The 21,837-nt window shown below is 41.4% G+C and overlaps 1 protein-coding gene and 1 pseudogene across 2 annotated transcripts; both read right to left on the bottom strand.

The window, feature by feature from the left end:
* Positions 1-362: 362 nt before the first annotated feature.
* LOC311150500 (solute carrier organic anion transporter family member 2A1-like) lies at positions 363-9,020 on the bottom strand (annotated as a pseudogene). The gene is made up of 12 exons: positions 8,973-9,020; positions 8,408-8,546; positions 6,210-6,372; positions 5,234-5,452; positions 4,878-4,976; positions 3,077-3,217; positions 2,681-2,900; positions 2,165-2,312; positions 1,492-1,685; positions 1,245-1,309; positions 1,000-1,123; positions 363-808 (listed from the first exon to the last, which is right to left on the bottom strand). The product of its transcript is annotated as a solute carrier organic anion transporter family member 2A1-like (transcript).
* An 832-nt stretch (positions 9,021-9,852) lies between these two features.
* On the bottom strand, positions 9,853-21,660 carry espnlb (espin like b; the record flags this gene model as incomplete). Its single annotated transcript, XM_084187993.1, has 4 exons — positions 9,853-11,559; positions 11,903-12,085; positions 14,987-15,105; positions 21,522-21,660. 4 exons carry the CDS (start codon positions 21,658-21,660, stop codon positions 9,922-9,924), a joined length of 2,079 nt encoding a protein of 692 aa, XP_084044119.1. The 3' UTR covers positions 9,853-9,921.
* Positions 21,661-21,837: the final 177 nt, after the last annotated feature.

Below are 21,837 nucleotides of genomic sequence, written 5' to 3'. Positions count from 1 at the left end.
ATATTATGGCATTTTCTCCCGTTATTCCTTACAATTACACAGTGTATACATATTCAACAGCAAGGTAAGTAACATAATAAAATATCGGTGTTTTTAGGTTAGTTTTATTTTCAAACACATTGTGTTATAAACCATTTTTTATAGTAATATGACACTCAAATTCATTCACAAATAGTGTCATTGATACACATAAAAACAATGTAAATACTGTACAATAAACCAGTAGTGTATACAGTTTTTCATGATAAGCAAACCAAAAACATTCCTTTATCAAAATCGCATATGAAGTTATCAAAAGTCCCTTAAAGTAATGAAAGAGACTATGTCAATTTTTATTATAGTCCCAAATAAAACACCTTCATTGTTGATACTACATAATAATAACATTTAGCAGACACTTTTATCCAACACCACTAAGAGAGCTGTCATTAACAGTGACACATATTCAGTTTAATTGGCCCTTGCGGAAATTGAACCCGCAACCTTAGTGTTGCCAGTGTTGTGCTCTAACTTGAGCCGTAGGAAACAATGGCCTTGACCATTTCCCCAGTGGCCCCCTCAGGTTCAGTGGCCCCTCAGGGTCAGTGCTGGCCTCTCAGGGTCAGTGGTCACCTCAGGCTCAGTGGTCCCCTCAGGGTCAATGGTCCCCTCAGGCTCAGAGGTCCCTTCAGGCTCAGTGCTGGCCTCTCACACTGGCCCCTCAGGCTCCTTCTCAATACTCAGGCCAGGCGTGTGCTGTACTCTCCAGCCTGCCAGGGCTAGCAGCACCAACCCAAGGCACGTATAACCTACCTGCAGCCCAAAGTACCTGGGAGAGAGGACACAGCAAGAACAACATGTACCTTATTCAGTATATTTGTGACATCAAGATAAACACTTGATGTAACAGAAGTGTCTTCATTTATTCCCAGTCTCAATAAAAAACACACAGAAAACAAGGACAACAACACTTTGTTCTTAGTGACCCCTAATGTACAAGCACATCAAGTGTGGCCGTACCTGTTCCGAAGGATGTTGTTGTCATAGTAACCACAGGCGCCCAGTTTACTCCCACAGGCCTGCTTCCACCAGACACAGGAGTAGTCAATGGCCAGCCCAAACACAGCAGGGGCTGGCAGCCAGGCTGAAACATATATGAAATACATGCAGATATAGGATTTTTTGGGACTGGAACATAATGGAAAAATGAGAATGGGGCACTGTTGTCCAGCAATCACATGCGTTTAGGGGCTAACTTACAGTACCTAGCATTCTTATCAGTAGGAACTGGACTCCAATTGCAAAGGATTTCTCCTCTTGAAAGACTGTCCTGAAAAAAACCATGCATACATATCATCATCATCATCATCATCTTCACCCCACCACCACCATCATCATCATCAACACCATAATCATCATCACCACCCCCACCAACATCATCATCAACACCACCACCACCACTATCAACAACATCATCATCATCATTACCACCACCACAATCATCACCAGTACCTGAGCACCATCATATAGATGGGGTTGTGGGAAAGGCTGGCAATGAAGCCAGCGAAGGCAATGAGGAGAATGGCAGGCAGGACAAGGTGAGGGCAAGAACCTGGGAGGGCCCTGCCTATCCCCATACCAGCCCCACCAGTGGGCACAGCAGGCACAGCGGGCACAGCGGTCACACAGCTACACGTGGTGTAAGCCTAGGGAGGAGTGTAAGGGTACAGTATTTTCTTACAGTCTTAAAGGATGTCCCACACTGCATACAGATGTAGGATCTTAATTTGAGCCAGTTTGCTACAGCAGGAAAATAATCCTGCAGCAGAAGGAAATATGAATTACTATGCGTAATATAATTGATGGACATTTCTTGTAGGGGTTGATACATTTTTCGTTAGGGCAAATCAAATCTTGCATTTTAAAGAGGAAATTACAAACTTTAGAATCCTTTTTAAACCTAGAATAAACTACAAGTTTGCGTTTCCTGCTTTCTCAGCAACATCTGTAAGCAAAAGGACAAGCAGCCCTTGACTCGTTTATGAGTTACAGAGGCTTCCAAATGTCTTTCAGATACCAATGTCACATAATGTGGTTTCAAATCGGTTTGTGCTGTCTTGCCACATATCTATTGACCAGGCTAGGGTTCACATACAGTCTATCTCAAGGATGAGCTATGTAGTACCTGGACTCTGTGAAGGTTTAGTGGGTCGATAGTGACATTGGTGCAGCCAGCGTGACAGGGAGAGATGTACTCTGTGTTGTCCTCTCCACACACAGGGTTAAATACGTTATTCAGACAGGAACAGTTGGAGTTACAGAGAGATAGAGACCTGGGATAAATAACAACAATAGTGAGATCGGATAGAATTACAGGAATAGAATCACAGAATTTGATGATGGCTGACTTATGACTTATTGTGTTAGTGATAGAATAGAATAGAATAGAATATTTGCCAACATATCAGTGATGGTTGATTAGGAATTTGTTGAGTATAGGCTACAATGGTGCAACATGTTTAGTGTACAATAAAGTCAGTGGTCTATTTAAAGATCATGACGTAGAGAGAGCATAGGGAGACTTACCATGAATAATTGAGAGTGGAGGATCTGTGCTGCCGAAAAAATAAATAAATCAATCACACAGTAGAGTACCACACAGTAATGAGGGGTATCTTTATATAGACAGATCCCACCTCACCTATTAGTCCACTGGTCCTGTGTGTCACCGTAGCTTGTGTTGACCCCCGCCACTCTCTGAGTGGAACAGCCCATGAAGAAGAGAGGTACACAGAGCAGTATGGAGAGGGAGAGAGGTACCAAACGCAGCCAGAGGAGGGTCCGCACGGGGGGACGTAGACGCTTCATCGCCACCCCACCCAGCAGCAGCCCTACAGCAGCCATGGGCAGGGTGATGGCCCCTGGCGAAAGCCAACAGGGTGGAGGTCACAGTTGGGTGTAGGGAAAAAACAATGGAAAGTTGCAAACTATATTTAGAGACATTGTGTGTGTGTGTGTGTATGTGTGCGTGTGTGTGTGCATAGGTGTGTGTATGTGTGCCTGTGCTTGTGCATGTGTAGCGTATGTAACTCCTCACCCATGAGTAAGCTGCCGTAGGCGGTGGTGGTACCGTACTGGTGCTCCAGGAACTTGCTGAGGAAGGTGGCGAGGCACTGAGACAGGATCAACAGCAGGAAGACAGGCCGCAGCAGCATCCTCAGGAGCAGACGCGGGAACACTGGGACATACACATTAACACACACACACAAACACAACGCCAACACACATATACACTATACACTACCGTTCAAAAGTTTGGGGTCACTTAGAAATGTCCTTGTTTTCAAAAGAAAAGCTATTTTTTTGTCCATTCAAATGACATCAAATTGATCAGAAATACAGTGTAGACATTGTTAATGTTGTAAATGGTTATCGTAGCTGCAACTCTGCCTAGAAGGTCAGCATCCCGGAGTCGCCTCTTCACTGTTGACGTTGAGACTGGTGTTTTGCGGGTACTATTTAATGAAGCTGCCAGTTGAGGACCTGTGAGGTGTCTGTTTCTCAAACTAGACACTCCAATGTATTTGTCCTCTTGCTCAGTTGTGCACCGGGGCCTCCCACTCCTCTTTCAATTCTGGTTAGAGACAGTTTGCGCTGTTCTGTGAAGGGAGTAGTACACAGCGTTGTATGAGATCTTCAGTTTTTGGGCAATTTCTCGCATGGAATAGCCTTCATTTCTCAGAACAAGAATAGACTGACGAGTTTCAGAAGAATTTTTTTTGTTTCTGGCCATTTTGAGCCTGTAATCGAACCCACAATTGTTGATGCTCCAGATTCTCAACTAGTCTCAAGAAGGCCAGTTTTATTGCTTCTTTAATCCGCACAACAGTTTTCAGCTGTGCCAACATAATTGCAAAAGGGTTTTCTAATGATCAATTAGCCTTTTAAAATTATAAACTTGGATTAGCAAACACAACGTGCCATTGGAACACAGGACTGATGGTTGCTGATAATGCACCTCTGTACGCCTATGTAGATATTCCATAAAAAATCAGCCGTTTCCAGCTACAATAGCCATTTACAACATTAACAATGTCTACACTGTAAAAAAATTGCTTTTCTTTCAAAAACAAGGAAATATCTAAGTGACCCCAACCTTTGAACGGTAGTGTATATACAAAAGTATGTGGACACCCCTTCAAATAGTGGATTCGGCTATTTCAGCCACACTCGTTGCTGACAGCCAAATCGAGCACACAGCCATGCAATCTCCATGGCCTTACTGAAGAGCTCAGTGACTTTCAACGTGGCACCGTCATAGGATGCCACCTTTCCAACAAGTCAGTTCGTCAAATTTCTGCCCTGCTAGAGCTGCCCCGGTCAACTGTAATTGCTGTTATTGTGAAGTGGAAACGTCTAGGAGTAATAACGGCTCAGCCATGAAGTGGTAGGGCACACAAGCTCACAGAATGGGGCCGGCGAGTGCTGAAGCACGTAACGTGTAAAAACACTCACTACCGAGTTCCAAACTGCCTCTGGAAGCAGCGTCAGCACAATAATTGTTCATCGTGAGCTTCATGAAATGGGTTTCCATGGCCGAGCAGCCACACGCAAGCCTAACACCACCATGCGCAATGCCAGAGGGATGGGCGAGACAGGGAAGAGAGAGGGGATGGGAGAGAGGGGTGAGAAGGGATGGGGGAGAAGGATTGGAAAGATGATGGACGGAAGGAGAGGATGGGGGAGATGAAGAGGGATGGGGTCCAAGAGCAGGGAGAGAAAGGTAGAGAAAATGGCAAAATTCCATTGAATTTGAAAGTCTTTGCTTCATATTTTGTATGCTGTATATGCTCTTCTCATTCTCACAAACAGGATCTAATGGTTCAACAGCGACATACCTAAACCTATCTTGTCCACATCTACATAGATTCGGAGCATCATGGAACCCAGGAGGTACCCAAAGGCTGGCCCAAACACAGAGATGGAGAACAGGATGGCTGGAACACAGAATCATTAAATTATGACTTAAATGTCAATCAGGTGATACTTGAAATATTCTCCTCACCAGGACCAGATTCAATGAAGCCCCAGAAATGATTGAATTGATAAAATCCTCAGATCAAATCAAAATCCTCAACAAAACATTTAAATCTAACGAATGTTTCAATTAACAGTTTGTCTGGTTCTCCAATCAGAAACATAATTACAGACTCAAGTAAAGCAGCACTCATGCAGTACTGTAGCAGTATCTTACCAAGGTAAAGAGCTGAATTCCCAGGCTCAGCAAAGTCATCTATGTAGGAGATGCCAAACGGCTGGATGGGCACCGAGCCAATGCCAAACAGCACCTGGGCAGCTGCCAGGGTCAGCCACTGAGTCCGCGCCTCAGAGAGGTCCCCACCACCGCCCTGCCTGCACACTTCAGGGGCAGAGGAATTCTCCCTTAGAACACACGTGTCCCACGACCCACGGGCTAAAAACAACATATATATATTTCTGTGTGGTGATCAGTTCAGTCACGTTGAGAAACATGCATTGAGCATTATTATTATTACTTGTGTCAACCCATACACATGAAGTACAAAAACATAAAAAAAGATACATTCGGTGTACAAAACATTAAGGACACCTTCCTAATATTGAGTTGGATTTAACAAGTGACATCAATAATGGATCATAGCTTTCGCCTGGATTCACCTGGTCAGTCTATTTTATGGAAAGAGCAGGTGTCCTTAATGTTTTACAATACAGACAATTTTGACTTTGTGGCTGTGGAATCTAGTGGACACCGTTTATCATCCGCACACAGGCTTGAAAATCACCGCACCAGTTTATGCACCGCCTTCGCCCAATCCTGATTCGTCCAAATAAAAAAATGAAAACCAAACCAGGAACTAACTACTGCTGCTCGAAATCACATAATTATATGTGAGCCTTGACAGATTCGCGCCGTTTCATCTGCCCACGGTAATCTGTCCGCGAGAGATTAGTTGAAATATAACTGAATTGATAAAAGTATTGTTAAAATCTAACTTAACATTTTCTACATCAAGATTTTCTCTAAAGAGTGCTATCTCGAGCCAGCCAGACACAATTAGACCTGTATTCATAATCAAACTGGTTTCATGGACTTCCTGCACTGTAATGCATTGCATTTTGGCAAAACTGCACTGTACTATTCCTTAAACAGTAATATATTGAGAGTAATATATAGGGTTTTGTCTTCTTACCAGCTGACATAAAGTGGTACTGGTAGGGCTTGGACAGGAAGTGAGGTAGGGCCAGGGTGGCAGCAGCACAGGACATGAACAGCCCCCCAAGGCCAATGAAACGAGGCCGGTTGACCCGGCTCCCAAAGTAACTGACAAACACCACCAGCACCATGTTCCCCATCTGTAGGACACAGTCACAGCCCAGTGGGCATAACTGGTTGGACTGTCATTTCAACCAGATTAAGGTTGTAAACTAGTTGTAATAATGTCATAATGTCACTGGGAGTGTGGTGGAACAGGAGAGAGACCCATCTAAAGTGAGAATGGAGCACTGCATAATATATTACAAAAAATAAATTCTTGATTTAATACAATTCAAAAGAATGTGACTTTAAAGTGGCTCTTATACCTGTGTATTTACACAATGTTTACCATTTACTTTTTACTTATCTATACTATTATACATACACTACCAGTCAAAGGTTTTAGAACACCTACTCATTCAAGGGTTTTTCTTTATTTTGACTATTTTCTACAGTGTAGAATAATAGTGAACACATCAAAACTATGAAATAACACATATGGAATCATGTAGTAACCAAAAAAGTGTTAAACAAATCAAAATATATTTTATATTTGAGATTCTTCAAATAGCCACCCTTTGCCTTGATGACAGCTTTGTACACTCTTGGTATTCTCTCAACCAGCTTCATGAGGTAGTCACCTGGAATGCATTTCGATTAACAGGTGTGCCTTCTTAAAAGTTAACTTGTGGATTTTCTTTCCTTCTTAATGCATTTGAGCCAATCAGTTGTGTTGTGACAAGGTAGGGGGGAGAGGGTATACAGAAGATAGCCCTATTTGGTAAAAGACCAAGTCCATATTATGGCAAGAACAGCTCAAATAAGGAAAGAGAAACAACAGTCCATCCTTTCTTTCAGATATGAAGGTCAGTCAATATGGAACATTTCAAGAACTTTGAAAGTTTCTTAAAGTGCAGTCGCAAAAACCATCAAGCGCTATGATGAAACTGGCTCTCATGAGGACCACCACAGGCATGGAAGACCCAGAGTTACCTCTGCTGCAGAGGATAAGTTCATTAGAGTTACCAGCCTCAGAAATTGCAGCCCAAATAAATGCTTCGCAGAGTTCAAGTAACAGACACATCTCAACATCAACTGTTCAGAGGAGACTGTGTGAATCTGGCCTTCATGGTCAAATTGCTGCAAAGAAACCACTACTAAAGAACACCAATAAGAAGAAGAGACTTGCTTGGGCCAAGAAACACGAGCAAATGAACATTAGACCGGTGAAAATGTGTCCTTTGGTCTGGAGTCCAAATTGGAGATTTTTGGTTACAACCGCCGTGTCTTTGTGAGACGCGGTGTGGGTGAACGGATGATCTCTGCATGTGTATTTCCCACCGTAAAGCATGGAGGAGGAGGTGTTATGGTGTGGGGGTGCTTTGCTGGTGACACTGTCTGTGATTTATATAGAATTCAAGGCACACTTAACCAGTATGGCTACTACAGCATTCTGCAGCGATACGCCATCCCATCTGGTTTGGGCTTAGTGGGACTATCATTTGTTTTCAACAGGACAATGACCCAGCACACCCCCAGGCTGTGTAAGGGCTATTTTACCAAGAAGGAGAGTGATGGAGTGCTACATCAGATGACCTGGCCTCCACAATCCCCCGACCTCAACCAAATTGAGATGATTTGGGATGAGTCGGACGGCAGAGTGAAGGAAAATTAGCCAACAAGTGTTCAGCATATGTGGGAACTCCTTCAAGACTGTTGGAAAAGCATTCCAGGTGAAGCTGGTTGAAAGAATGCCAAGCGTGTGCAAAGCTGTCATCAAGGCAAAGGGTGGCTATTTGAAGAACCTCAAATATAAAATATATTTTGATTTGTTTAACACTTTTTTGATTACTACATGATTCCATATGTGTTATTTCATAGTTTTGCTGTCTTCACTATTATTCTACAATGTAGAAAATAGTGAAAATAAAGAAAAACCCTTGAATGTGTAGGTGTTCTAAAAACTTTTGACTGGTAGTGTATGTATTAAAGAAGATGAAAAAAAAAACACACCATTCTTTAGTGAATTCAAGTATTGTTGTACCCTTCCAGGCTATATGGAAGTGCTAGAGTGCATTGACAATTGTACATGCAGGTGGTTATCCCAGTGGAGACCAGCAGGGGTTGCTGTACCTCGTGCAGAGAGGAGACAGTGCCCATAGACATGCTGTTGAAACCCGAAGCAACGTTCTATGGTGGTGATGCAACTCTTGAAGTAGGCACTGTGCAGCAGCTGGGTGAGCTGGAGCAGACTGTGACACAGCACAAATATCTATGTGTTAGGGGATAGTAGTCGCATGGTAAAGAGGGAAATAGGGGAAGGTGTGAGACAGAGGGAGATGTTGGAAGGAGGAGAGAGAGAGCAGACATAACAACTCAAGCTTTCAGCCCACAGCAAAGAAGATATTCTCTGCTACTACCTGAATTTCGCAGTCATGGAATTACCTCAAGTTAGTCCAGTTTTCCATGTTCCTGCAGATTTTTTATTGGTCCTCTGAGGTCTTCACTGCCTATAGACTTTCTCTGTGTACCAATATTAAGTCTATAGGCACTGAAAACCTATAAAGCATTCTTGGTGTTGAGGGATAGGCCTGTTGCCAGATCTACACAACAGATGGCATGAACTCATCTAGAGATTATAACATTCTTGAGACGTAAAAACATCTGAGAATGTACCAGTACATGCACTCATACATAACTTTATGTTACAAGATGGCTTTGACTTCTCTTTTTTCTCCTCCTCCATTCTGACAGACTGTTCACTCGCCCCAACAGCTGAAACCTATCCAAGCTTCCAAGCTTCTTGTCTACTGCGTGTGAGAGTGTGTGTGTGGATGTCAAGGTGGAATCGGGGTGTGCATGTGCATTGGGTGGTCACAACACATTCTTCGAGTTAACCCTTAGATGCCTCCGAGAACTAAAAGTACAGGGAGTCAGTTCCCAAACAACACCTGGACAGGAAAGTGATAGTATGTCCAATGTGTCAGAGAGTACAGAAACAGAGAGTTGTGGCAAGCACATGTTAACATCTGAGTCAGTATTTGGCTGAATGGGTTTCCCCCCACGGTTTGGCATGACTGCCTCTGGCTTAAAAAATGCGAGCAACTCCATCACACCCCTGGATGGTACAACATGTTTAGCTAACTGTATGGCCCAACCTGGATTGTTGTACATTCTGGTCTAAGATCTGATGGACATTCTGGTCTACACCCAACAGAAGAATGGCTTAACATCAGAGAACATCCAGAGAACTTGATCCTTCAAAGGTCATTCAACATAAGGTACTGTAGTGTTGTAGTGGTTCAATAAAAAACAGTTTGAGCTAAGTCATGTTGTACCTTGGGTGTGGGAAGACTTTAGGTTATGTTGTAGGGACGTATGCTCTTGGTCTTACTATTTACAGTATCAATATCATAATATAGTCATTATGGAAGCAGATTCATGCTAAAAACTATTTGGATTTGGATTTAATTACTCAGCTTCTTTCAATTGATTCAAAATTACATAACATGTACGCACACTCATAAACTGAATTCAGAGCATTCAATCTTCCACTTTACCCTCCAAAAGCACCAGAATGCAAAGAAAAATCAACAAATACAAACAGCGTTATACAAAAATATCAAAATACAAAGTGAAAACAAGGACTAGTGTTTGAAATCAAACAGCTCAGCCTCTTTCTCCTTCCAGAAAGCAAAGCTGCGATCGATGTATTTACAGATCTCGTCGTTGCTGAAACAGGAGAAGTCTGTGCCGCTGCTACACTTGAGAAGCTCTTCTTCTTCCGGACTGGCAGTCTGCACTATGACCTTGGGCACTAGCCTTGTGTCTTGATACTGGCACTCTCTGGCAACCCCAGGATGGTACCTTCCAGGTACTGCAGCATTACCAAAGAACCTGGCTTTGATGTCCTCAAATCCGTCACTCCACTGCCGCTTCCCTTCTTGGATCTCCTGGAGGATGGCCTTGTGGAAGTCCCTGACGGTCTCCCATGGGAAACAACCTACGTGATCGAAGACCTCGAAGCACAGCAGGTGCCTCATTTTCCGCTCCTCAGCCGATAAATCCTGCTCCAGGATGTGGAAGTAGCCCAGCATGAAAAGGTCAAGGGTCAGGCTGTCGTAGGCCACGGGCACTCCGTCCACCTGGAGAGGCAGGAAGTGCTCAGGGGAATAGGTGGTGGGGCGCAACTGGCTTAGGGATACTGGCGAAGACTGTATTTTGGCGCTCCGCCAGGTGTTGAGCATCTTGTCCACTGCAGTTCTTTGGCGGTAGAAGAGAAAGAGAGAGCTGGTCCGGTGTGGCGTCCCCGGTTGTGTCATTGTTGTCCAATTTTGGATGCCTGATTGTATTGTTGTTGTCTGATGTTGTGTCCCTGATTGTGTCGAGTTCCTTATTGTGTCGACCACGGCCTCGGCTCTTTCGACGGCCTCCTTTCTCACCCTGGCTCTCACAGAGATGGCGTACGCTGACTTCTTCCAGTGGCTCAGGAACAGGACGACAATGCGCTCTTTTCTCAGACTGGTCGTCTCCATGACCCGGATTGGGATAGGGATGTCATGGCAGGCTAGTTCAAGTTCACAGCCTAGATCGGTGTTTTTTTGAACAGCTAACTCAGCAGCTTCCACCCTCCCTCTCGGAGTCTGGCTCCTTGTGACCGGTTGATGCGAGTCATTCACAAACCCCCCAAACGGGTAAATCCCCCCAATTTGACCTTCAAAGTTGGACCTCAAACTCCTCACCGACACCCCGGACTGCTGGATCTCCCTCTCCACCCTCTCCCTCCTCCCTTTGCTGTAGCTCTGGCTCTCCAAGCGGTGGCTGAACGATGACACCATCTCAACACGCTGAAGCCTACACACGCCCCTCTCAATCCCCGCCCCCACCGTTACCCCCTCCCCTTCTCCCACCACCTGCATCACCACTTCCTCATCTCGACTCGTCAGACTGGTCAGGAGTTGGTACATGCTCTTGACAATGCCGGAGACACGACTACACCACACAGGAAGAGGTAGATGTCCGTCTGCATCCATCTGCTGGAGGAACTCGGTGTTGACGGTGATGTTGACGATGGGGTCGGGTAGGATGGCGCGGAGCTCCTCGGTGAGACGTGCCAGCTCCAGCTCGTAGGCCTGGCAGCGCTTCTGCATGGAGACGTTCTCGATCTGCCTCTCAAGGTAGAGCAGGTCGTCCTCAGTCAGCAGCTCGCCGAACGGGCCCAGGATGGCGTTGTGGGCCTGGGAGTACTTCCAGCCATCTGCCTCAGTGTTGCTGTTAACCATGTCCTGGTGGTGAGCAAAGGAAGGAAAGGTCTCAACTTAAAAACAGTGAAAAGGTTCAAGCTAAAATGGTTAGCATCATCAGCTACATGCTAATTTTATCTAGCTACATGCTAAACAAAACTAGTGTTACACATGAAAAATACTTTGTTGCGAGGTTGTTAGAGATTCTTCCACACTATAAATGGCACAATCCTCAGACACCCAATGGTAATTTACTCCAGTCCATATCCTGAAAACAATGGAAGCAAATTGATGACAATATATTTATTTATATTTTTGGCATGATTCTGCTTCCATAGCAGATAATGACTATACAGAATGCTACATGCATGTGTTGAAAACATACCTTCATCCTTTGCTCCTCCTCGTCCTGTAGCCTAGCCTTGAGTTGGCGCACCATAACCTGCCTCTTCCACTCGGCAATGGGCCGGCCATTCTCGTCGTGGGTGGGCACCAGAGAGTCTATGTCAGCCAGGATCACCTCCTCTATGGGGATGAGCTCCAGTAGCTCTCCCTCACTGTCAGCCCTCTGAGGAGATAATATACCATCAACACAGTTTATTTCCAAAACGCTGTATCCACCAATTTTTCTAATTTCTGTTATTTTATCAGAAATGAATGCTTATGGGTACCTTTATGTGTATGTAAAATATGACTGTTCTCAGATTTTTATAGATTTTAGATGTATATTAAAATGGGTTTTGTTGCAAAATGCTATATATCCATTGTTTAGCTGGAATGGATGCTCATATCCTGTATATTTAACATGTAAATTCAACTCATCATTAATCTAGCCTCATGCTATAGTGTTTGGTTAGAGTTAGGCCTCATCCCAAATGGCACCCTATTCCCTATATAGTGCATTACTTTTGACAAGAGCCTATATCTCATATTACTGCATTGATCAAAAGATATACAGTACCAATCAAAAGTTTGGACAAACCTACTCATTCAAGGGTTTTTCTTTATTTTTACTATTTTCTACATTGTAGAATAATAGTGAAGATATCAACACTATGAAATAACACATATGGAATCATGTAGTAACCAAAAAAGTGTTAAACAAATCCAAATATATTATTCAAATAGCCACCCTTTGCCTTGATGACAGCTTTGCACACTCTTGGCATTCTCTCAACCAGCTTCATGAGGTAGTCACCTGGAATGCATTTCAATTAACAGGTGTGCCTTCTTAAAAGTTAATTTGTGGAATTTAATGTGTTTGAGCCAATCAGTTGTGTTGTGACAAGGTAGGGGGGGTATACAGAAGATAGCCCTATAATAATAAATAAGAAAGAAAGTAAAAACCTTGAATGAGTAGGTGTATCCAAACTTTTGACTGGTAGTGTATATTTTTAATTATTGATGTCACAAATGTATAATGTGTACAGTTCCATATTAAAAATGTAATTATTTGTCACATTTGACTGTGTAAAAACTTGCAGGTTTACTTTTTTCTCTGAGAGTGAGTCGGATACAGTGCATTCGGAAAGTATTCAGACCCCTTGACTTTTTCCACATTTTGTTATGTTAGAGCCTTATTCTAAAATGGATGAAATAAATACAAATCCTCATTAATCTACACACAATACCCCATAATGAGAAAGCGTAAACAGGTTTTTAGAAATATTTGCAAATTTATTAAATATAAAAAACGGAAATACCTTATTTACATAATTATTCAGACCCTTTGCTATGAGACTCGAAATTGAGCTCAGGTGCATCCTAGAGATGTTTCTACAACTTGATTGGAGTCTACCTGTGGTAAATTCAATTGATTGGACATGATTTGGAAAGGCACACACCTGTCTATATAAGGTCCCACAGTTGACAGTGCATGTCAGAGCAAAAACCAAGCCATGAGGTTGAAGGAATTGTCCGAAGAGCTCCGAGACAGGATTGTGTCGAGGCACAGATCTGGGGAAGGGTACCAAAAAATGTCTGCAGCATTGAAGTTCCCCAAGAACACAGTGGCCTCCATCATTCTTAAATGGAAGAAGTTTGGAACCACCAAGACTCTTCATAGAGCTGGCCGCCCGGCCAAACTGAGTAATCAGGGGGAGAAGGGCCTTAGTCAGGGAGGTGACCAAGAACCCGATGGTCACTCTGACAGAGCTCCAGAGTTCCTCCGTGGAGATGGAAGAACCTTCCAGATGGACAACCATCTCTGCAGCACTCCACCAATAAGGCCTTTATGGTAGAGTGGCCAGACGGAACCCATTCCTCAGTAAAAGGCACATGACAGCCCACTTCAAGTTTGCCAAAAAGCCCCTAAAGGACTCTCAGACCATGAGAACCAAGATTCTCTGTTTTGATGAAACCAAGATTGAACTCTTTGGCCTGAATGTCAAGTGTCACATCTGGAGGAAATCTGGCACCATCCCTACGGTGAAGCATGGTGGTGGCAGCATCATGCTGTGGGGATGTTTTTCAGCGGCAGGGACTGAGAGGCTAGTCAGGATCGAGGGAAAGATGAATGGAGCAAAGTACATAGAGATATTTGATGAAAACCTGCTCCAGAGCGCTCAGGACCTCAGACTGGGGCAAAGGTTGACCTTCCAACAGGACAATGACCCTAAGCACACAGCCAAAACAATGCAGGAGTGGCTTCGGGACAAGTCTCTGAATGTCCTTGAGTGGCCCAGCCAGAGCCCGGACTTGAACCCGATGGAACATCTCTGGAGAGACTTGAAAATAGCTGTGCTGCGACGCTACCCATCCAACCTGACAGAGATTGAGAGGATCTGCAGATAAGAATGTGAGAAACTCCCCAAATACAGGTGTGCCAAGCTTGTAGCGTCATACCCAAGAAGACTCAAGTGTGTAATCGCTGCCAAAGGTGCTTCAACAAAGTACTGAGTAAAGGGTCTGAATACTTTATTTAATACATTTGCAAAAATATCTAAAAACCTGTTTGTGCTTTGTCATTATGGGGTATTGTGTGTAGATGATGAGAATTATTTTGATTATTTATCCATTTTAGAATAAGGCTGTAACGTAACAAAATGTGGAAAAAGTCAAGGGGTCTGAATACTTTCCGAATACACTGTGTATCTTGCTTTGCAACAAAATGTGATTGTTTGTCATTCTAGTGATAGGTTTCAAACAAATACATGTCTGTCATTTAACAACCCCATGCTATGATTAGATGTGAAAAATACACACCAATCTCTTTCATAAGTATAAAAAAATACTAATTGACCAACATTTCTGAAAATGGATATATAGCGTTTTGGAATTAAACTCTTCACATCATTATAGAGCATTATATTACACAGAGCATACAAATTATATTTTATTTTATTTATATAGGCCTAGATTGACTTGTGTTGCTCAACACTCCCAGGTGAAAATGCAAAGAAACAATAGCGCACAGATAACGTCTATCTATCTATCTATCTATCAGAACAAGCTCCATGAAAGGACTGACGTTTTGTCCAGTGAAGACAGCAGTGATCCCAGCCTGTCTCAGAGACTTGATAGACTTCATCTGGGAGAACAGGGTCTGGTCCCTCTCTGGAGGCTTCAGCAAATTAAAGGAGCCAACAACTACAAAAGCAAACACAACATCTGTTATATCATGCTTCAACGAAAATGTATCTTTGTGAAAATTTTGACTTGGCCCATTCAAGATAAAATGCTGCAGATCAATAAAATCTGGTTGGTTTAGACACAAAATAATTAGCTAGCTAGTAAGTAATGTAGTACTATAAAGTTGTCATTTACAATCAAGGATGTAGTTATGAATAAAAGTGGGTCTGATTTTAATTTTGCCAACATGTAGCCAGCCGTATGCTGGAGCTAACGTTAATCCTTTAATTAAAAGAGGTTCACACTTTCTACCGATGTTGCTTGATAAGTGGTTATTAGCTGGCCAAAATGACAAGAAAAGTGATCGAAATGTATTAAAGAGAGGATGAACTGACTGATTTAGCCTCTGTTTCAATCCTCCTCATTAGGAAATGTGACTGAGAACGAAAGTGTTTGTACATTCACTCAGCCAAAACAGTACACAGTTACAGTCACTCACCCTTCTAAATAACTTGAAACAGTTTAACCAGTTATTCTGTCTGGAAGTAGACTAGGCTAGCTAGCAAGCTAGCCAACTTCTTTCGCCAATCAGCTTCAGCCGGTGTGCGACCATGGCAAGGTTGGTTTGATTTTGGATAGCCTATCTGTGGGGCTAGTTAGGGACTGTCAATAAATTACACAATGTAAATGGGACAATACTTTCATCTTGTACGCCTTTTAGTTTTCTCATTAAATGCTTTCAATATTTGTATATGAATTTCTACAATTTATAGTTAGAGGTTTTTTAAGTAATTGATATTTGAAGCTATTAAAAAAATATATATATTGCACCATGTACATTGTGTAATTTAATGATGGTCCCTAACTGGCCCAATGGGGATATGCAAAGTCAAACCAAATTGACCATGGTCAGTGTGGGCATAACGATTGGGTTGCGTGCAGCTTCGCTCTGAATTGATGATTACTTGGGTGCTGCCAGCTATGGGCATATGGGCATGATTGAAATAAACCCAACCCAAGGAAAACTATTACGTACAATATATTCCTAACATCTGCAAATCTCCATTTTGGACGATACTGACTTAATGACCAAAATGATCCTATTTACACTTTATAGCCATTTCTGACCCTAGAATAAATATTTCTGACTCATATCGATGCCACATAGGCCGTATTCAACCAGAGAAGGTGGTTGTACAGTTCAGTCGCTCTTTAACAGTATTGCAGTAATTTCAGCAATTCAGAATTATTTCAATTTTAGATAGCAAAGCAATCGATATCCTATCCTAAACGTTTTGGAAGCGAGAGGCATCTTTTTTAAATGTATGTTTATTTTTTGGGGGAGTAGATCAGCTTTAATATTGCAGATAGATTGTAGCTTCCAACAATGTAATTGTCTGCATAATTTCCAATCCCCCATATATTTTTTTGTATATACAGTGGGGAGAACAGGTATTTGATACACTGCCGATTTTGCAGGTTTTCCTACTTACAAAGCATGTAGAGGTCTGTAATTTTATCATAGGTACACTTCAACTGTGAGAGATGGAATCTAAAACAAAAATCCAGAAAATCACATTGTATGATTTTTAAGTAATTAATTTGCATTTTATTGCATGACATAAGTATTTGATCACCTACCAACCAGTAAGAATTCCGGCTCTCACAGACCTGTTAGTTTTTCTTTAAGAAGCCCTCCTGTTCTCCACCCATTACCTGTATTAACTGCACCTGTTTGAACTCGTTACCTGTATAAAAGACACCTGTCCACACACTCAATCAAACAGACTCCAACCTCTCCACAATGGCCAAGACCAGAGAGCTGTGTAAGGACATCAGGGATAAAATTGTAGACCTGCACAAGGCTGGGATGGGCTACAGGACAATAGGCAAGCAGCTTGGTGAGAAGGCAACAACTGTTGGCGCAATTATTAGAAAATGGAAGAAGTTCAAGATGACGGTCAATCATCCTCGGTCTGGGGCTCCATGCAAGATCATTTATCAGAAAATTATGTTTTTTTAATCAATTAGTATATTTGAGTTTAACCACAATATTTGTTGTATTATTTGTTCTGTATTTTCTGATGGATTAAACTGAAATTGCAACCAACTTTCTATGGCTTGTTTTAAAAATAGCGTTATTTTGGAGATTATTTCATTTTCAAATAACTGAAAGTGAGAGGTTGTAATCTGAATAAAGGGAGAAAGGCCATTCTTGAACATTGGGCGAGAAATTCTTACTAATTTTCTAGAGAACCAGTTCGGATTTAAGTATAACTTTTGTATGACTGACGCCTTTAGTGAGAGGCCTAATGCTTTAATATTTAATCATTTCTGCCCTCCAAATTCATATTCATTATATAAATAGGCCCTTTTAATTTTGTCTGGCTTGCCGTTCCAAATAAAATTGAATATCTTTTGCTCATATAATTTATAAAACGTGTCGCTAGGTGTAGGCAAGACCATAAGCAAATAGGTAAACTGGGGTATGACTAAAGAGTTAATCAGGGTGATTTTCCCACAAATAGACAGGTCTTTTCCTTTCCATGGTAGCAAAATCCTATCTATTTTTGCTAACTTTTTATTAAAATGTATTGGATTGAGATCATTTCTTTATTTCGGGATATGTATACTGAGTATGTCCACATCACCGTCAGACCATTTTATTGGTAAACTACACAGTAATGTAAAAGTTGTATTTTTTTGTGATCCAATATGTAATATAGTACATTTGTCATAATTTGGTTGTAATCCAGAGAGGTTAGAACATGTATCTAGATCCTCTATGAGGCTGTGGAGGGATCCAAATTGTGGATTTAAAAGAAAACATGAATCATCAGTGTACAATGACACCTTTGTTTTTAAGCCCTGGATTTCGAACCCCTTGATATTATTGTTGGATCTGATTTTAACAGTTAACATTTCAATGGCAATGGTAAATAGATATGCCGATAGTGGACAACCTTGTTTTACTCCTCTTGACAGTGTTGTTTATAAAGAATAATGCTAATCTTTGCTGTGAGACCAAGGAGTCCGCTTACACTGTACTTTGATTATAAAGGTTTATTTATATCACAAGATTTCAGCATAAGTTTACAGACGTCTGCAGGCATCTGGAGAACGGCGACCCAAAATAATATGTTGTTCTATCCTCCTTTGTCTCAACCAAGTATTTATAATCTTTACGATGATATGAGTGTTTTCCCATACAGACCAATCCCATGACTCCACACAACAGACTTCCTCTGTTTTATGGGGTGCCCCTATAAAACTGCTCCCCAGATGCTTCCCTAAGCTGAATCAACATCCTCCAAGATACCATTTGAAAACGTTAGCAAAATCATAAATTCCTCAGATACCACAACAGTTTAAAACTTTCTGAGAAGTAGCCATTATTTACTATTTTACAGCTAGGGTTACTATAAATAACTTTACCCCATTTTATAAGAGATTCTGCAAAATTGAAATATTCCAGGCATTTACAGTTTAAGTCGGAAGTTTACATACACCTTAGCCAAATACATTTCAACTAAGTTTTTCACAATTCCTGACATTTAATCTTAGTAAAAATTCCCTGTCTTAGTTCAGTTAGGATCACCACTTTATTTGAAGAATGTGAAATGTCAGAATAATAGTAGAGAGAATTATTTATTTCAGCTTTTATTTCTTTCATCACATTCCCAGTGGGTCAGAACTTTACATACACTCAATTAGTATTTGGTAGCATTGCCTTTAAATTGTTTAACTTAGGTCAAACGTTTCAGGTAGCCTTCCACAATAAGGTGGGTGAATTTTGGCCCATTCCTCCTGACAGAGCTGGTGTAACTGAGTCAGGTTTGTAGGCCTCCTTGCTCGCACACACTTTTTCAGTTCTGCCCACAAATGTTCTATAGGATTGAGGTCAGGGCTTTGTGATGGCCACTCCAATACCTTGACTTTGTTGTCCTTAAGCCATTTTGCCACAACTTTGGAAGTATGCTTGGGGTCATTGTCCATTTGGAAGACCCATTTGGGACCACACTTTAACTTCCTGACAGATGTCTTGAGATGTTGCTTCAATATATCCACATCATTTTCCTTTCTCATGATGCCATCTATTTTGTGAAGTGCACCAGTCCCTCCTGCAGCAAAGCACCCCCACAGCATGATGCTGCCACCCCGTGCTTCACAGTTGGGATGGTGTTCTTCGGCTTGCAAGCACCCCTTTTTCCTTCAAACATAATGATGGTCATTATGGCCAAACAGTTATAATTTTGTTTAATCAGACCAGAGGACATTTCTCCAAAAAGTACGATCTTTGTCCCCATGTGCAGTTGCAAACCGTAGTCTGGCTTTTTTATGGCGGTTTTGTATCAGCGGCTTCTTCCTTGCTGAGTGGCCTTTCAGGTTATGTCGATATAGGACTCATTTTACTCTGAATATAGATACTTTTGTATCTGTTTCCTCCAGCATCTTCACAAGGTCCTTTGCTGTTGTTCTGGGATTGATTTGCACTCTAGGAGACAGAACGCGTCTCCTTCCTGAGCGGTATGACGGCTGCGTGGTCCTATGGTGTTTATACTTGCGTACTATTGTTTGTACAGATGAATGTGGAGGTCTACAGAAAAATGTCTGAGGTCTTGGCTGATTTCTTTTGATTTTCCCATGATGTCAAGCAAAGAGGCACTGAGTTTGAAGGTAGGCCTTGAAATACATCCACAGGTACACCTCCAATTGACTAAAATTATGTCAATTAGCCTATCAAAAGCTTCTAAAGCCATGACATCATTTTCTGGAATTTTCCAAGCTGTTTAAAGGCACAGTCAACTTAGTGTATGTAAACTTCTGACCCACTGAAATTGTGATACAGTGAATTATAAGTGAAATAATCTGTCTGTAAACAATTGTTGGAAAAATGACTTGTGTCATGCACAAAGTAGATGTCCTAACCGACTTGCCAAAACTATAGTTTGTTTACAAGAAATTTGTGGAGTGGTTGAAAAACGAGTTTTAATGACTCCAATCCAGTGTATGTAAACTTCCGACTTCAACTGTATATATAAACTCCAGTCGTATTTTATCAAAAGCCTTTTCAAAGTCAGCTATGAATACCAGGACTGGTTTCCCAGAATTTTCATAGTGTTCTATTGTTTCCAGTACTTGTCTTATATCTCCAATGTACCGTCCATGTAAAAAACATGTCTTATTAGGATGAATAATATCCGACAATACCTTTTTAATTATATGTGCTATGCATTTTGCTAGAATTTTTGGATCACAACACTGAAGTGTAAGAGGCCTCCAATTTTTAAATGGACTGGATCTTTAATACTTACCACTTGTATCCTGTTTCAGTAATAATGAAATCAGACCTTCTTGTTGAGTGTCTGATAATCTACCATTGATATAGGAGTGGTTAAAACATGCTAATAACGGTCCTCTGAGTATATCAAAAAAGGTTTGTTATACCTCCACTGGTATGCTATCCAGCCCTGGAGTTTTCCCTGACTTTAATTGCATCAAGAAGTTCCTCCTCTGTAATTTGGCCTTCACATGAGTACAGCTGTTAATTTTAAATAATTCATAGAAAATAAAAATCCAGACAATTAGCTTCGGTTAGTGGAGATGGAGGAGACTGAAACGAAAACATATGCTTAAAGTACTTTACTTCCTCTTTCAAAATATTGTTTGGTGAATCATGGGTGACTCCGTCATTTGTAACAAGTTTCAGTAAATGATTTTTGGTAGCATTTCTATGTTGAAGATTAAAAAATAATTTGGTGCATTTTTCCCCATATTCCATCCAGTTCGCTTTATTTTTATATTACACTTGATCTTTCTTGAATAAGTTCCTACATTTCTTTTTGTTTTTCCTCTAACTTATTCTGAGCCTCTAAAGTACAGTTTTTATTGATATCTGTCTGTACTATTAGTCCTTCCATTTCCTTTGTTAACATGGACTCTTCTGATCTAAATTGCTTTTGTTTTAGAGATGAGTACTGAATTGCATGGCCTCTAAAAGCACATTTAAAAGTGTCCCATACAATAAGGTGATCTGCTGTACCTATGTTATGTCGGAAAAAGTCAGTTCTAAATTCTTCTGTCCTAGTTAAAAACAAGTTATCATCCAATAGACTTTGATTACATTTCCAATATCCTCGCCCACGTAGAAATTCTGTAAGAGTAATATATATGCCAATTATTTGATGGTCCAACCGCATTCTGTCCCCTATCAAGACTTTTTTAAACTTTTGGTTCCAGAGAATGTCATAAGAAAGTAGCCTCCGCCATGTATATCTCACTAGGTCAGCGAGAGGCATTTTACTGTCATCTCACTAGGTCATTCATTATTTCATTTTTGACCCGCATCCTTTTTCTTTAAAGGGTTTCCCCAGGCCGCGACACATATGAACAACTATCTGGAGTTGTCTTACAAAGTCCTCATGGCTCCTTACCAGAAGAGGCCACCTGTACATGTTGCATGGAGCCAGTGGCGTTTCTCATTGAGGGGGTCAAAGGTGAGGATGATGCCGGGGGCGGGGTGAGGTAGCGAGGCTGGGGAGGCACCTCCTTCATCGGCTGCTGGGGACACATATAGGACAGGGATGAGGAATATGTCAATAAATAAACAGTAATAGATAAATATATTGGAACAAAGATATATTACAAATATATTACACATATATTTAGTATTGTAATATATATATATAGAAATATATATATTTACAATATATTTATAATATTATATATACCATATGGATATGTGCACTG

The sequence above is a fragment of the Coregonus lavaretus genome, assembly GCF_964263955.1.
Source record: "Coregonus lavaretus genome assembly, chromosome: 23".
NCBI lineage: Eukaryota > Metazoa > Chordata > Actinopteri > Salmoniformes > Salmonidae > Coregonus > Coregonus lavaretus.
Note: the sequence above shows the minus strand (reverse complement) of the source record. Positions and strands in the feature narration are given on the sequence as shown.